This window comes from Nomascus leucogenys, chromosome 2, assembly GCF_006542625.1.
Source record: "Nomascus leucogenys isolate Asia chromosome 2, Asia_NLE_v1, whole genome shotgun sequence".
In the NCBI taxonomy this organism is placed as follows: Eukaryota; Metazoa; Chordata; class Mammalia; order Primates; family Hylobatidae; genus Nomascus; species Nomascus leucogenys.
In genome coordinates this window covers 2,958,760-2,974,617 of record NC_044382.1, presented here as the reverse complement: position 1 = coordinate 2,974,617, position 15,858 = coordinate 2,958,760, and the positions used below count along the sequence as shown (strand labels likewise).

Sequence of the window (15,858 nt, the reverse complement as noted above, 5' to 3'; positions counted from 1 at the left end):
GCCCCACTCCCCAGGTGGTGCCCCCTCCTTCCTGGGTGGTGGGGAACGGCTCACAGGGGCCCTTGCAAACCTAATGCACATTGACACTATCTCCACCATTTCTGTTTGGGACTTCAGAAATTGTCTCTGCCCTCCCCTGCCGTTGCTGCCTGAGTGGCGGGGCCCGTGCCGATGACGCAGACAAGCCAGGGCCAGGAGCCATGCAGTCTCCCTGCATTGCAAAGTCCAGCCCAGCCTGCCGCACTTGACAAGCATCTCACGCTGCCCAGCACGTTGGCCATCTCCCAACAACTAGCTGGTAATTGTGACTACTAACCATCGCTGCCCTGGTAACGGTTGAGGCTGGTGGAGTCAGACTTCAGGGAGCTGGCTGACCTTGGGCATGCCGATTAACCTTCCAAGCCTCGCTTTCTTCACTTGTCAAAGGGGGTGTTACTAGTGCCTGTTTCAAAAAGTTGTTACAAGGATTAAAGGAGTGAATAATATAGAGGCTGGAGCACAGCGTCCGGCACCCAGTGAGCCCCAGAGGTCACCAGCTCGCGCAGCAGTTGGTGCAAGAAAACCCTTCCCTATTGCTGCATCTGGCTGTTGTCTCTTCTTCACCCTATGATAAACATCTTCATGCAGGGAACACTTTGTTTATTTCAGATTATTTCCCTAGAAACGGAATTTCTGGAAACAGTTACTGGCAAAAGGGGAGGGGTATATGAAGCCTTGTGCTACACTTCACCTGGCTGTTTTCTAGACAGGTTGTGGGGGCCTCCCTGCTGCCAGCCACATCGGAAGGTTATTACTTCCTCGAAGCCACATCAGCAAAAGGGCCCTAGAAGTGCTGCAGGGCTGGCAGACTAAGGCAGAGGGTGTAGACCGCAAGGAGAAGGGGCCACCAGCATTTAAGGATGGGCCAGGGAACAGGGAAGAGGGGAGAGGAGTCTTGGAAGGGGCTGAGGAGGAACCATCTGAGAGGTCCCCAGGTCCAAGGCCTGAGCCAGTCAGAGGCTACAGAGCCAGTAAAGGTCTCAAACCAAAGAAACTGGCACGGCGATTCAGGGGCCACACCCAAGACACAGCGCTCAACAGGCCCAGGCGATTCCCAGCTCTGCCAGGCACTGCTAAATGCCCAGGGGCAAACAGCAGGCCTCTTTGAACCTCAGTCTCCCCATCTACAAAATGGGCATGACACTTTGCCTGCCTCGCAGGGCTGGGATGTAATGAGGGATGGTGACTGCCATTGAGAGTCGCCTGTGTGTGAGCCGCCGTCGGCATGAGTGGGCAGGGGCCTGAGAGTTTCCTTCAGTTTGAAAAAAACATTTCACAGTTTTGAGGAGAGGGTGCGTCAAGTCAGCCCATCTCAAAGTGGCAGTTATTGAAAAGTTCGAGCAGCTGGGCAGGGTGAACACAGTCAGGACTTGGGAGACCTGAGTGTGACCCCGATTCTGGAGCAGTGTGGGTCAACTCTGGGCCCCCTCTGAGCTCCGCCTTGTGCATTACAAGGCAGGGAGCCCCCCACTTTGCCGTGGGGCCGACCTGGACTTCTCAAGGCTCCACCACTCACTGTGAGTCCCGGGCAAGTCACTGAAGTTCTTTGGGCCAAGACTCCCTCATCTGTTAGAGATGAGAACAGGATAAATATCTGTCATGTCGATCGTGTGGATGTTGTAAAAGTTAAGTGACAGTGTGGATGTTAAGGGCCTCCTCCATGCACACTCTTGTGGTTTTATTACCAGCAATCCTAGGTCAGCAGCAGGAAGTGGATGGCAGGGAGGTGGGGGAGGAAGTAGGGTTCCCACGCCTTCAGTTCTTCCATGGGATGTGCTGCAACACTCAGCGCTGCCTACTGGCTGTGTGACCCCCTTGCTGGGTCTTCTAACCTCTCCTGTGCCTTAACTTCCCCTTCTATAAGACGGGGAGAATCTCAGCACCTGCCCCATGGGGTTGGGGTGAGAAGGAACTGAGTTAAGACATAGAAAATGCTAGAGCCGGGCCGCAGTGCAGCAGGAGCTCAGCGGATGGTGGCCTCGCGTGGTAGCTCTTAGGGCTCAGCACGGGGTTTGCACCTAGCGGAGGTGGCAGGATCCCGGTCCCTCTGCTCACCAGCTGTGTGACCTCGGTCAGGGCGTTCAACCCCAGGGAAGGCCAGTCCTCTCTTCTGTAAAGTCCCCCGCTGGCATGACTGCTGGTGGGGGTGAGGGGTCCCAGGCGGAGCACACACTGCATGCTCAAAGACAGTGCTGAGTCACACATTTTGCCTAAAGTTTTACCTTTAAAGAGGACGCCCATGAAAATTGCTCAGACTCACTCCCCTGCAGTCTCATCTCTCCCAGCAGTGAGTGAATATGCCTTGCCAGAGAGGCAAGCTCCCTTCCCCATTCCCCCACTGGGGTATTCACCACCCCACGCAGCCATAGAATTTGAAGAAGAGCCGTCCGGGTCACAGACTTAGTCCAGTCATTGTTCAATTCCTGACACTCCCCTGCTCTACAGCCTTCAGTGGCTCCCCAGTGCCTGCCAGATCACACACAAATTCCTCAATCAAGACCTTCATACTCCGACTACAGAATCCCTTTCTGCCTTTCTCATCTTCTTCAGCCCCATGCTTCTTCCTCTTCAGCTGAGATAGGCCATTGCCTGTTCTCAGAACACATCCCACAGCTCAGGCTGCTCTCTGCCTGAAGAGCCTTGCCCACCTCCCCAAACACCCCTCATGGCAACAGGCCCAACTCAAATGCCACCTGCTCCATGGAGCCTCTTGTGAACTCCAGAGCCAGAAATGGCCATACAATCTTGCTGGTGCACACCCACTCACACTCACAGGCAACACACCCATGCACACTCAGGCACTGGAGTGCACACACGCTCTTGCGTGCAAGCAGACCTGTCCCTGTGTGTAGTTTACACCTGTGCATACACTGGCACACCGACCTGCACAGGCTCGCTTACAGGCTCACGTTATGCACACATGCAGGTTTGTTTTTACACTGCAGCAATGAACCCAAACATTGTATCACCCTTAAGTTGCTGGAGACCAGCAGCCCTGCCCAGATCATCTCCGTGTCCCTCGTATTATCCCTCTATGCCGTTTTGCCTAATCCATTCAGTCTGCCCCACAGGAAGCAGCATGTCGCAGTGGGAGAGAAGCATGCTTTGAAGTCAGACAGCCCTGGGTTCAGATTTTAGCATTGCTACTGTGTGACCTGGGGCAGCTCTTACCTACGTGGAGCCTCACATTCATGGTCTGTTAAATGCACACACCTTTTCTAGCTTTATCGTGCCATTGAGACAGTTAAACAGAAAAAAAGATGCAAAACACCCAGCTCAGGCCCCAGAACACGAGCACTTAGTAAATGCTACTTCTTGCCAGTCACCTATTCATTCACTAGCAAATCCAGGGATCCTGCTAGAGTCACAGCCAACCCCCTCCCTCTCGCAGCCTCCCGGTCAGGTCCGAGGCTATAGCTCATGAGTGTTCAGGGATATGTGTCCCAGGAGCTCCCTTATCAAAATTCCTTTTATAGGCCTAAAGCTCCCAGACCCACACTTTCCCTTTGTCATGGAAAAAATGTAAAAGGGGTTAAGGCCTGTGACTGACAACTGTTGATCTCAAGTAAGTCCCACGGGGTTCATTTCACCTCATTGGGTGCAAAAGTGAACCCAGAGTGTCTGCAGAGCTCTTGCTGGGAGTCTCCCCGGCCTGCTCAGCAACCTGCTCACGCTGCCTGTTAATGCAGGATGAAGTGAGCCCTGCCTTGAAGGGAGATCCCTGCCATTGGCACTGCCCCTCAGTCTCCTTCAAAGCAGACCCTGGGGGCAGGCAAACCCTCTGTGCTTACTTCCAGAAAACCAGGAGAAGGCCGTGAGAAAAGAATTCCTTTCATGAGCAGAGGGCTGAAGTGTGGTCATTTGGGCATATTGGGTAATGTTGGTTTGTGGCAGAAAACAAGGGGGGATGAAAAGAACACTGTGATTGCTCTCCAGGTGACTTTGTGTCCTGAAATTTCCACCACGGCATATTTTAAAACAACCAAAAAATAGGCATGGCCTAGAGAAAAGGGTCGCCTCCAATTTTAGCAATAGCCTATGGCAATGAGAAAGACCCTTGTGAGGTGGGTTGTGGCTGGCCCTGAGGGCAGGAGCCATCCTCTCTCCTCCCCAACCTCCTCTGCTTCCATTTGCTCTTAAAGGAGAGATGTCCTGGTGACCCAGTTCCCAGGATGCAGGTGAAACTGACCCTCTCAGTCTGGGGTTTCTTGTGTGTTGTTCAGTACAGGATCAGCCCAGAACCTCAGCACCCAGTCCCTCTACTGTCAGGTTTTTTTTGTTTTGTTGTGTTTGTTTGCTTTTTTGTTTGTTTTGTTTGTTTGTTTGTTTGAGACAGAGTCTCGCTCTGTTGCCCAGGCTGGAGTGCAGTGGCGTGACCTCAGCTCACTGCAAGCTCCACCTCCTGGGTTCACGCCATTCTCCTGCCTCAGCCTCCCGAGTAGCTGGGACTACAGGCGGCCGCCACCACGCCCGGCTAATTTTTTGTATTTTTAGTAGAGACGGGGTTTCACCGTGTTAGCCAGGATGGTCTCGATCTCCTGACCTCGTGATCCACCCGCCTCGGCCTCCCAAAGTGCTGGGATTACAGGCGTGATCTACTGTCAGTTTTTAGGGACCCTCAGGGACAAAGCATTTACAAAGGAGGAGAAAGAGAAGGAGGATTCCCTGAAATTTCAAAACATTCCACTTCTCCCATCTCATCTCATGGCTCTGACAGCCTCTTCTTCAGGACTGTTCCTGTTGTACAGATGTGGAGAGGGACTGAGGAACAGAGAGAGACAGAGTTGTCTGAGACCCAGCAGCAAGGGATGAGGAAGGCTCAGACAGAACGCGGAACTCCTGGTTCCGAATCTCACACCTCCTCCCATTCACTCCTAGCATGCAGTTGCTGCTCAGATGTTTGTTGAAGTGGTGAACCTCCCTCACTGTCTCCCTCAAGGGTTCCTGCCCACAAGGCTCTTACAGGCTGGTGGTGAGAAGGTAGCTGGTGAAATAAAGCCAGAAAGTGGGTACTGGCTACCAGAGACAGCCAGGGAGAAGCTCGACTGCCTCTGACCATCTGTGAATTTGGGAAGTTAGAAGACAGGAGAATCACTATCCAAAACACACATGAACACCTACTATAAACTTGGACAAGGTAGATGATGAAAGATCCAATGCCTGCCTTTATGACACTCCTGTTTAGTCCAGGAGACAGACAAGTAAGCTGACACCTAACCCAGGGACATAAGTGCCTCGGCAAAGGGGCTGCAGGAGCCAGGAGGGAACCGGTAATTCTGGGAGACCTCAGAGACAGCTGCCCAGAGGAGATGATACTGAACAGAATATTGAAACAGGAGAAATTGGCCAGACACAGTGGCTCACGCCTGTAATCCCAGCACTTTGGGAGGCCGAGACAGACAGATCATGAGGTCAGTTCCAGACCAGCCTGACCAACATGGTGAAACCCCGTCTCTACTAAAAATAATTTAAAAAAATTAGCCAGGCATGGTGGCATGCACCTGTAATCCCAGCTACTCAGGAGGCTGAGGGAGGAGAATTGCTTGAACCTGGGAGGCGAAGGTTGCAGTGAGCTGAGATCATGCCACTGCACTCCAGCCTGGGCAGCAGAGCAAGACTCTGTCTCAAAAAGAAAAGAAAAGAAAAGAAAAACAGGACAAATTGACCAGCAAAGAAGAAAATACAGGAATTTAAAGCAGTGGGAATAACAAAAATCTGTGCAAAAGCACAGATGCAAGAAATAGCAGGATAACACATACAGATGGTGGTTCTGTCTGATTATTTGTATGATAAGCGGTAGAGGGAAATGGGAAGGGGCACTGGCATTCATCATCCGTTGTCCTCACATTAGCCGTGTGAGGTCGCTATTATTAACTGATTTCACAGATGAGGAAACTGAGGCTCAGAGCCGGGCTGGGCAAAGCGACCCAAGCAGCTCTGAAACCGGGTCCTGTTCCCTGGTGGCTGAACATATTATAACACCGTCCATGTAAAAACACAAGATTCACATTCAAATGACGTTTATTTAGGAATATGATTAGTCTGAACTCTCTTAACTGCAAGTAGAAGAAACCCAGTTAAAAGAGGATGGGGTTTGGGAGATAGGTAACCGACTCATAGAACTGAAGAGACTAAGAGTAGCTTCAAGCATGGCTGGACCCAAGGGCTCAAATGTCCTCAGGAATTTGTCTTTCTCCAACTTTCAACTCGGCTTCCCACTCAGATTGCGGCTGTAATTCTCAGCTGGAGTCTTCCCATAGAGCCACCAGCAGGTCCAAGCTTCTATCTTAACATCTTTGCAGACCCAAGGGAAAAGTATGTCCCTTTCCTACTATTCCAACAAAAAGCTCCAGGCTTCGGTTTCATTGGATTGGGTCATATGTCTATCCCTCAACCGACTGTCACATGCCCAACCCTGAAGCCAGGGCAAAGGGAAATAGGTCAACTCCACCTAATCTACAAGGACAAAAAGTGCGGAAGGTCGAATTCTGAAGAAGAATCAAGGTGCTGTTAGCATGAGAAGGGGAACTGAGGATGGAAATGTGAAAACGAGGTGTTTATCACAAACACTGCTCGGCAGATACCACGTTATACACACCTAGAACCCCCTTAACATCCGCTAAAATAGCTTCCAGTGTTCTGGCTCAGGGCAAAGATAGGCCATGGGACCGTGAAGGGGGTTGAAGAAGATTAAACCTACTAGAATCTCTGCAAGTGGTAGGTTGGTGCAAAAGTAATTGCGGTTTTTGCCATTAAGGGTAATCTGTACTAGAGTCTACACAGCATGGGAATCCCAGCTTGGTGTCTCATCCCAGCTTATGCACAGCATGGGGGGCAAGTAAGAGAGAGAGGGGCTCCTGCCACTGGGCTTTTTAAAGCTAAATATGCATGTTCAAATGCCTCGGATAATCACTTAAAAAACAGAAGGTAGAGATTCCATATGGTATGGAGGAAAGAGAATGAGAAAAAGAAATCAACTTAAAACAAGAAAAGGGGGGAAAATTTAGAAAAAATGAGACAAATGTAAAGCACAAAAACAGATGGAAGAAATGAATGAAAATAAATCAGTAATTACAGTGAATATAAATGGAATAAATTGGCCAGTTAAAAAAATACAAAGATTGTCAGGCTTGGTTTTTTAAATCCAAACAAATGTTTTTACAAGAGACTTAAAATATAAAGAACATAATTTTTGAAAGCATAGGAAGGAAAAAAAGATATACTCAGCAAATACTAACTGAAAGAAATCTGAGTAGCTATAAGCAAAAAGTATACCATCTTTTTTTTTTTTTTTTGAGATGGAGTCTCGCTCTGTCACCCAGGCTGGAGTGCAGTGGTGCGATCTTGGCTCACTGCAAGCTCCACCTCCCGGGTTCACGCCATTCTCCTGTCTCAGCCTCCTGAGTAGCTAGGACTACAGGCACCCGCCACCATGCCCGGCTAATTTTTTTTTTTTTTTTGTATTTTTAGTAGAGATGGGGTTTCACCGTGTTGGCCAGGATGGTCTCAATCTCCTGACCTCAGATCCGCCCGCCTCGGCCTCCCAAAGTGCTGGGATTACAGGCATGAGCCAACGCACCCGACCAAATATACCATCTTTAAAGATAAATATGGTCACCATATTTTGATAAACAGTTCAGTTCACCAGAAAGATAAATTTTAAATTTGTATGTACCAAATAACCCTGCTTTAAAAATATGTAAAGTTGACAGAACTACAAAGAGAAATAAATAATCATTACAGCAGAAAATGTGTAATATACCTCTATCAAAATTTAAAGATGAAGCATATAAAAAATCAGTAATTAATATTTGGGAAACACAAAACGCTTAGAACACTGTCTCTAACAACTAGAGAGTACATATTCCTTTCAAGCACACATGGAACATTTAAAAAGCTGACCATGTATTAGGTTAAGAAGTATGTATCAGCATATTTCAAGGCACTGAATATGCTTCTTACAGAACAATTATCTGACTACAACAAAATTAAATAGTAACAAAACTCTTACATAGTTGTAAACATTTTTAATAGATCGTGGGATGAAGAAAAAGTAATTATGGATATTAGAAAACATTTTAAAGTAAACGACAATGAAAATACTGCACATCAAAGCTTATAGGATGCCACTAAAACTCTACTCAAAAGGAAATATATAGCCATAGTGGCTCATATTTTTAAAGGCAATTTTGAAATTTAATGATTTAAACAGCCAATTTAGGAAGTTAAAAAGAACAACAAGGCTGAGGCAGGAGAATGGCGTGAACCCAGGAGGCGGAGCTTGCAGTGAGCCAAGATGGCGCCACTGCACTCCAGCCTGGGGGACACAGCCAGACTCCATCTCAAAAAAAAAAAAAAAAAAAAAAAGAACAAACAAAACAAACTTAAAGATAATTACAGAAAAGAAAGAGTCGAGACAAAGGAAGAAGTTAATGAAACAGAAGACAAAGATTTAATAAGGAGAAGAGCAACAAAACCCAACTTTGGTACTTTAAAAACTTGTTAAGATAACAGAATAAACAACATAAGTAAAGACTATGAATAATAGAGGGGAGATATTAATATAGATGTTGCAGAGATCAAAAAAGATACTAAGAACATTATGATCAATTTTATGCCCAAAACAAGAAAAAACTAAGGTGAAGTGAATAAGTAAACAGAACTTGCCAAAACTGACTTGGGAAGAAATAGAAAACCTGAATTGCCCTATAACCATTAAAAATAAATAAAATGGCAGGCTCACTTTGGCAGCTCATATACTAAAACTGGAGCCATACAGAAAAGATTAGCATGGCTCCTGTGCAAGTATGACATGCAAATTCATGAGAATTCTATATTTTAAAAATAAATACATAATATGAATAAAACACCAATAGTATTTGGTTTTGTAAATGAGTTCTACCAGACATTCAAAGAAAAGAGATCACTGTGCAGTCCTATACAAACTCTCTCAGAGGAGAGAAAAAGAGAGAAACTCTCCTATTTATTTTATGAGAGCAGATTCAAAAATAAGTATGAAAAAGGAAATTACAAGCTAATCAGAAACATGAACATAGTTACAAAAATTTCAGAGCATTAGAAAACATAATCGTGCAATATTTTAAAAGAAAAATATAATTCCTCGTGACCAAGTTAGATTTATACAGAAATAGAAGGTTGCTTTAATATTAGAAATGTTACTAATGTAATTCAGCTCATCAACAAATTAAAGAAAAAAAACTCTTTGTGAATATTATATCAATAGAAGCAGAAAAAAAAAACACTGGATAAGTTTAAGCATTTATTCACGATTTGAAACACAAAACAAAATCTCCGAGCACATTCTGAACGGAAGGAAACTTCCTTAACCTGAGGAAATACTAACAAACCACTTCTAAAATAAGGAGCAGAGCTGGCCATCACACTTCCATTCAACATATTACTGGAGATCAGTCCAGTAAGACAAGAAAAACAAATTTAAAAAAATAAGAAGGGGGAAAAAACAAAACTATTACTATTCACAGCTAATAACCATCCTCTATACAGAAACCAAAAAGTATCTACAAATTGTTATCATGAATAAGAAAGTTGAGCAGCATTGCCAGACATAAAATCAACGTACATTGTCAACTTTTGAAAACTACCACTTACAAGAACAATCAGAAAATGAGACATTGAAGAAGAGCTAAATAAATCTTTCAATGATTATATACATGTCTTCATAAAAATCTGGTACGTCTTTTGTTAGATGAGTACCTGGGTGCCTTGTGATTTTGATTGTTGTTGTAAGTGTGGTATCCTTTTATAAATTGCATTTTCTTGCTACCTCCTTCTGATACATAGAGAATTGGACTCCATATGTGCAACTGAATTTTGTATACTGATCTTATGTGCAATACCCCTGTTATACCCTAATATTAATTCAAATGACTCATAGATTCTGGAGGGGAAGACTCAATATTATAAAGATGTTTCTCCTTGCCAAATTAATCTGTATGTTCAGAACAATTCCCATTAATCCAAACAGTGTTATCATAGAAATGGACAAGCTGATTCTAAAATCTGTACGGTTGAGAATAGGCTCAGGAATAGCCAAGTCTTTCCTAAAGAGGAAAAAATAAGATATAGCAATTAAGTCCTTGGTGGTAATGCTGCAAGAATAGACAAATAGACCAGTGGAAAAGGATAGAAAATTCAACTAGCACTCAAACACCTATACACCAGGGGACAGGTCCAGTGAAGTCCCGAGCAGCATTTCTTGTAATGGTAAAAAATCCAGATGTCCTTCAACAGATAAATGCATAAACTGAAGTCTATTCATACAATGAAATACCTTTTTTAAAAAATTATGGCACATTTTAAACATGTACATAGTAAGGCTCCCTGAACCCATCATACAGATGTAAACAGTTATCAACTTATGCCCAATCTTTTTGTTTGTTTGTTTTTTAACTGCTTCTTATGGAGCAGGACTACCTACCCCCACAGGTAGTGTGCCCAGAGTAGAATTTTTTTTTTTTTTTGAGACAGAGTCTCACTTTGTCCCCCAAGCTGGAGTGCAGTGGCACAATCTCAGCTCACTGCAGCCTCAGCCTCCCAGGTTCAGATGATCCTCCTGCTTCAGCCTCCCAAGTAGCTGGGACTACAGGTGCTTGCCACCAGGCCCGGCTAATTTTTGTGTTTTTTTTTTGTAGACGCAGGGTTTCACCATGTTGCCCAGGTTTTGCCATGTTGCCCAGTCTGGTCTCGAACTCCTGAGCTCAAGCGATTGGCCTGCCTTGGCCTCCCAAAGTGCTAGGATTACAGGCATGAACCACTTTGCCTGGCCCTGAAATACTGCACAACCGTGAAAATGAGCTACAGCTATACCTATCAACAATATAATGTTAAACAATAACAAAAGGTTAGCTACAGAGAAAAGATCATAAAACACGATTTTATGTATATACAAGTGAAATACAGGCAGGACAACACAATAGATTGTTTAGGGATACAGAAATATTTGCTGAAACAAATCAGGGGCTGGTAAAGTTCAGTTTCCTAATTTGACAGGTGGTTCCACTGGTATTCTTTTCAATATTCCTTAATCCATGTATATGTGTTTTATATAGTGTCTCTTTGGATGCTGAATGCATTTCATTTAAAAATATTTAATGAGTAAATTGACATGTAACAAAGAGATATGACTGAATAGAGAAAGACTTGAGATGTTTATTTTCTTTTTAGTTAATCTCTATGGTCTGAATTTGTTACTATGAACATGTGGTATTTCCAAAATAGCATTATTTTAAGTGATTTTTAGGCCCCTTAGAAGAAGAGAGGTGGTTATTTCCTAGCCTAGAGCTAGCTGTTCTTTGATAATTTCACTGAGTGCAAAGAGAGTTGCCTTCTCAGAGCCACAGGCTGCATCTGGAATGTTAATGCAAGGGCAAATACCTGCCTGCTTGGTCAAATATGTACACTGCTAACATGGTAAAGGACGCCCACAGGCTCTGAAATGCCAGAGGGATGACCTTGAGGCCCAGGTGCAGGTGGGGTGTTCAGGGAGGAAGGGCCACACCCAGGCCTTCTGCAATGGCCTGGCCGGCACATGCCCTCACATGGAAGGAAGCGCCTTGTTCACCAAGCTTTACAAAGTCAGGCCTCCAAACCCACAGCTATCATCAGGTGGACGCTAAAGGCACGAGGGTTCCCTTCCCTCTCTCTAGGTGGAAGGGAGAGGGAGCGTACACTTGATTCCCTTGGTGGCCGAGGTGTTCACAGCTGATTTGAATGCCAGATGGAGTAACTCAGACTTCTCCCAAACTTCTTCCCCAACTCGGGGCATGCTGCAGATGCTTAGGAATCATCTCACTAAGATTCGGGAATGGCACACTTTGACAGGGCTCCTACTACCAGACAGCCTGCGTGTGCTTACTTTTATATGTATTCTGTAACACTGAATTCTTTCAGGAGTAGGAAAAGTGAGCGCTGCGTGCAGTGGCTCATGCCTATCATCCCAGCATTTTGGGAGGCTGAGGCAGGAGGATCACTTGAGCCCAGGAGTTCAAGACCAGCCCAGGAAACAGAGTGACAACCCACTTCTATAAAAAAGGCAATTTAAAAAACTAGCCAGGCACAGTGGCACGCACCTATAGTGTCCGCTACTCGGGAGGCTGAGGTCGGAGGATCCCTTGAGCCCAGGAGTTAGAGGTTGCAGTGGGCTATGAACATGCCACTGCCCTCCAGCCTGGGCAACAGAACAAGACCCTGTCTCAAAAAACACAAACACAAAAACAAAACAAAAATCTTGAATTGGATATTTTTATCTTCATTTGAAGTCAGAGACACTAAGTAAATTGACCACAGGCACACAACATGTTAGAAGCAGAGTTGGGATTTGAAAGCAAGTCTCCTGAATACTCCTTCTTTTGGATGGAGGGAAGAAGTCTTTGTTGCCTATAGGCTGCTCTGGGTGGCAAACGGCGGTTCCCCTCCCCTCCCCACCCCATCCCACCCTCCCCAGGCCCCGGCTTAGTAGAAGCAAAATCGAGAGGCTAAACCTGGGCTGCCCCCGCCTTGCTCTGTGGCCACCTCAGCCTGGCATGTGCTTGTGTCTCCTCAGGAAGCCAGCGCTGTCCTGCACTACGTGCTCCAGCAACCTCCTGAGCTGCTGCAAGAGCCTGTGGGGGCTCAGGTTCCTTCAGAGACACACGGGAGGCCCCTCGGAGGAGCTCTCGGGGGAGCCACTGTCTGAGGAGCCACAGAAAAGACCTCCCCAGAAAGCGGTGAGGACGCTGTCCTCTGAGGCTGTCTAGACCTAGCCCCAAGACACTGAAGATACCGCTCCTGGTCCCCAAGATGTGACTCCTGGAGCTCCTAAGGACCCAGTCTCCAAAGCCACCAAGGACTCACCCTGGACTGAGTCTGGCGGCTCCCAGAACACACAGCTGGGCGTGGGGTCCTCAGGCCTAGGGCGGAACAGCCTATTCTGTGCTCAGCATTCCCAGACAGGCACGCAAGACTCCTCTGGGCCCGAGTGGGCTGAATCCCATGGGTTCAAAGCTCACGTTGGTGCTGGCCCTGGGAGTCATGAGCAGAGACGGTGGGACAGACGGGGATGCGTGCACATGTGTGTGCATGGGTGCATATGTGTAGGAAGGTGCATGACCTCTGAGCAAGGCAGAGGGTATTGAAGAAAGCATCGGCCTCTCACTCCCTCATGGGTTCTGCAGGATGGAGGAAAGGAAAGGAAAGGAAAAGACAGAGAAAGGAAGGAAATAGCTTTTCATGAGCACCTACTGTGTACTAGGTGCTTCCCTGGCATGAGCTCTCATAACCCTTATAGCAACATGAGTTTAGAGGAAGAATCACCACCCCGACTCTACAGAGATGGAAACTGAGGCTCAGAGAAGTAAGGGACCTGCCCGAGGCCACTCAGCACCTAGAAAGTGTGCCTAGCACATAGGAGGCACACAAAAATATTTGTTGAATGGGTGAATGCATGAGAGAATGAGTGAAAAGCCAGGCCTCAAGCCCACACTACTGACATTGCACTACGCCGCCTCTCAGGAGAGAGGGCAAATATTTCCTTGACTCAGCCACCTTCCTCCTAGCAAGGCTTAGACCCCCAGGCTCTGGGGGTCCCTTCCTGCTACGGTATGACCCTCTCTGGTGCTTGTCATCAAGAAGTGGTGTGCGGTGGACTTTCTCAGAGAGTGTCTGCAGCCAGGCATCATGGAGGGAGGGATGGAGCTTGAGGGACTGTAATGGTTGTGAATGGGGGAGTTGGCCCCCAGCACTCTCTGGTGGCCGTATGACCTCGGGCACGTCTCCTGACCACTCTAAGCAGCTTTTGATTCCCCTGTCCAAGAGGGTAGGCCCCCTGTTCCTATTTACAGGATCCATGAAGAGACTCAAAGAGATAGGGTAGTGCCAGCCCCAGAGAGAGGGGGCTGTGGAGGGACTCCTACACTCAGGGCTTCTCAGTGGCATCTCCTGGCTGGCCCCTGACACTCAATCTTCCTTGGTTTCCAAGATGCTTCATGATCTTCCCCCTCCCTAACATCCCCGACCTCTCTTTTCTGTCCCTTTTGCAACTCATTGTCCTCTGCCTGCCATCAGATATGGCTGTTCCCCAGTCTCAGTCCGGAGTCCTCTCTTCTCACTCAGCATCTCTCCGCCTGTGACCTCGTCTGCACCCACAACTCCAGTTACAAGGCACGAGGTTCGGTTATGAAATCACTCACAGATTTATAACTGCAGGCTTGGCTCCTTCCGGGAGCTTGAGACCCACTCCCGCCTCCGCAACACCTCCACCTGGGAGTTTCAGAGGCGCTCTCCCTCAGCGTGCCTGCAGCTGCGTGCCTGCCTTCCCCTTGCACCTACCCTGCTCCCCAGGTCCCTTTCTCAGACCAAAGCCTGCCCGGGCTTCACAGGCTGAGGGTCCACCTTGCCACCACCTCCCTTTGCCTCGGTCCTCATGGAGCCCTGGCTCCACCATCTGCTGGCTTCTCCCCATCTACTCTGTGTCACTCCATCCGACCACCATTGTCTCATCAGGACAGTTGGAACACCTCAGCACTCTCGCCCCCACCCAGTCCACCCCCTACCTGACAGCCAGAGTGGGCCATGCCAGATGCAACCCAGGTCGTGCCACACAGGTAGATAAAACCATCTTCAGCCCGGCCCTCAGGCCCTTTGTGCTGGGACCCTGCTGGGCCCTCTCCAGCCTCCCCCTGCGCCAGGCCTCCTCCGTCACTTCACTCTGGCCCTGCTGTTCTTTTCCTTTTAGTTTGATTAACTCACTCTGCCCATTCCATGCTCAAAGCTGTTTCCATGAGGAAAGGCTCCTCCTGCCCCCTGAAGTGTCACTGCCTTGAGGAAGTCTTCCTTCACCCTCCACACCAAGCCAGGCCCCTGCCACACCCCTCAGAGCTCTCCTTGGAAGGCACTGGCATGGCTGTTTGCGTGGTTCCTTGAACGTTGTCTGTCTCTCCTCCTCACGAGGCTGTGGGTCCTGTCTGTTTCTGGTGACCATTGTCTGTCTAACCCCTAGAGGAGTGTTTGTCACATGGTAGGAGCTTAATAAATATGTGTTGGATGAATGATCAGAGAAAAGACAGTGCAGAGAGTGGCCAAAACAGATGCTTTCAGCAGTGTATCTGCCAATAAACCTAAAGGCATGATTTGCCCTGGTGACCCCCCAGAGGTGCTTAGTCTCTTGGCTGAATTCCTTCTGGAATCCCCAGAACCCCCTTCTTGGAAGTTTTCCCAGGTGTCTGAGGCAGGCGGGTCTCTCAGTCACGGCCACATGACCTCAAGTGAAAACAAACCAGTCTGGCTGTTCACAGACTCAGCTGGTCAGAGCTCTGGCCCGAGGGGCCCACGCACCACCCGCCACTGCAGAAGACGCCTCCACGTCTGTCTCTGGGCTGCCTCCACCTTCTGCAGGCCTCCTGGAGCCTCTGCTGGCTGCAGAAGTGGGGTGCATGCTGCCTGGAGGAGGAACATCTGTGGTGGGACCCCAAATCCATGTTTGTGTTACCATCGTGTTCCAATAAAACTATCGAAACAGATGCTGCCTCACGGTTTTATTTTTTAACTTCCTGGTGAGGAAATGCTTCCCAAACTTCATCATACGGTGTCTTGATTTAGAAAAAGAGTCATGATAAAATGCTGGGGTAAAGGCCAAATTAAAAATTGCCTCAAAAAGTAAAGATGTTTTCCAGAAGCTCCTTTCATCTTAAAGAGCCACACCAGAAATGAGGGAAGGGCTGATCAGAAGGACCTGGAGACCCAGGTAGTTGGGAGGGGCTTGGTAAGTGTTCCTGGAGTGGAATAATTCTGAAATTGCCAGAT

At 47.5% G+C, this 15,858-nt stretch overlaps 1 protein-coding gene and 1 non-coding gene across 3 annotated transcripts in view; both read left to right on the top strand.

Annotated features, from left to right (window-relative positions):
- The window catches only part of HRH2 (histamine receptor H2), a 52,823-nt gene extending 37,248 nt beyond the window's left edge, over positions 1-15,575 (top strand). For both annotated transcript variants that reach the window (XR_004032700.1, XM_003273257.3), the window contains one exon: positions 12,623-15,575. Coding sequence is in view for 1 of the 2 variants with exons in the window: in XM_003273257.3 (XP_003273305.3) it covers positions 12,623-12,815 (193 nt within the window). In the remaining variant the exon portion in view is untranslated. The remainder of the gene's footprint in view (positions 1-12,622) is intronic.
- On the top strand, positions 8,775-8,881 carry LOC115831814. Its single transcript, XR_004027305.1, has one exon. It is a non-coding gene; the product is annotated as a U6 spliceosomal RNA (small nuclear RNA).
- Positions 15,576-15,858: the final 283 nt, after the last annotated feature.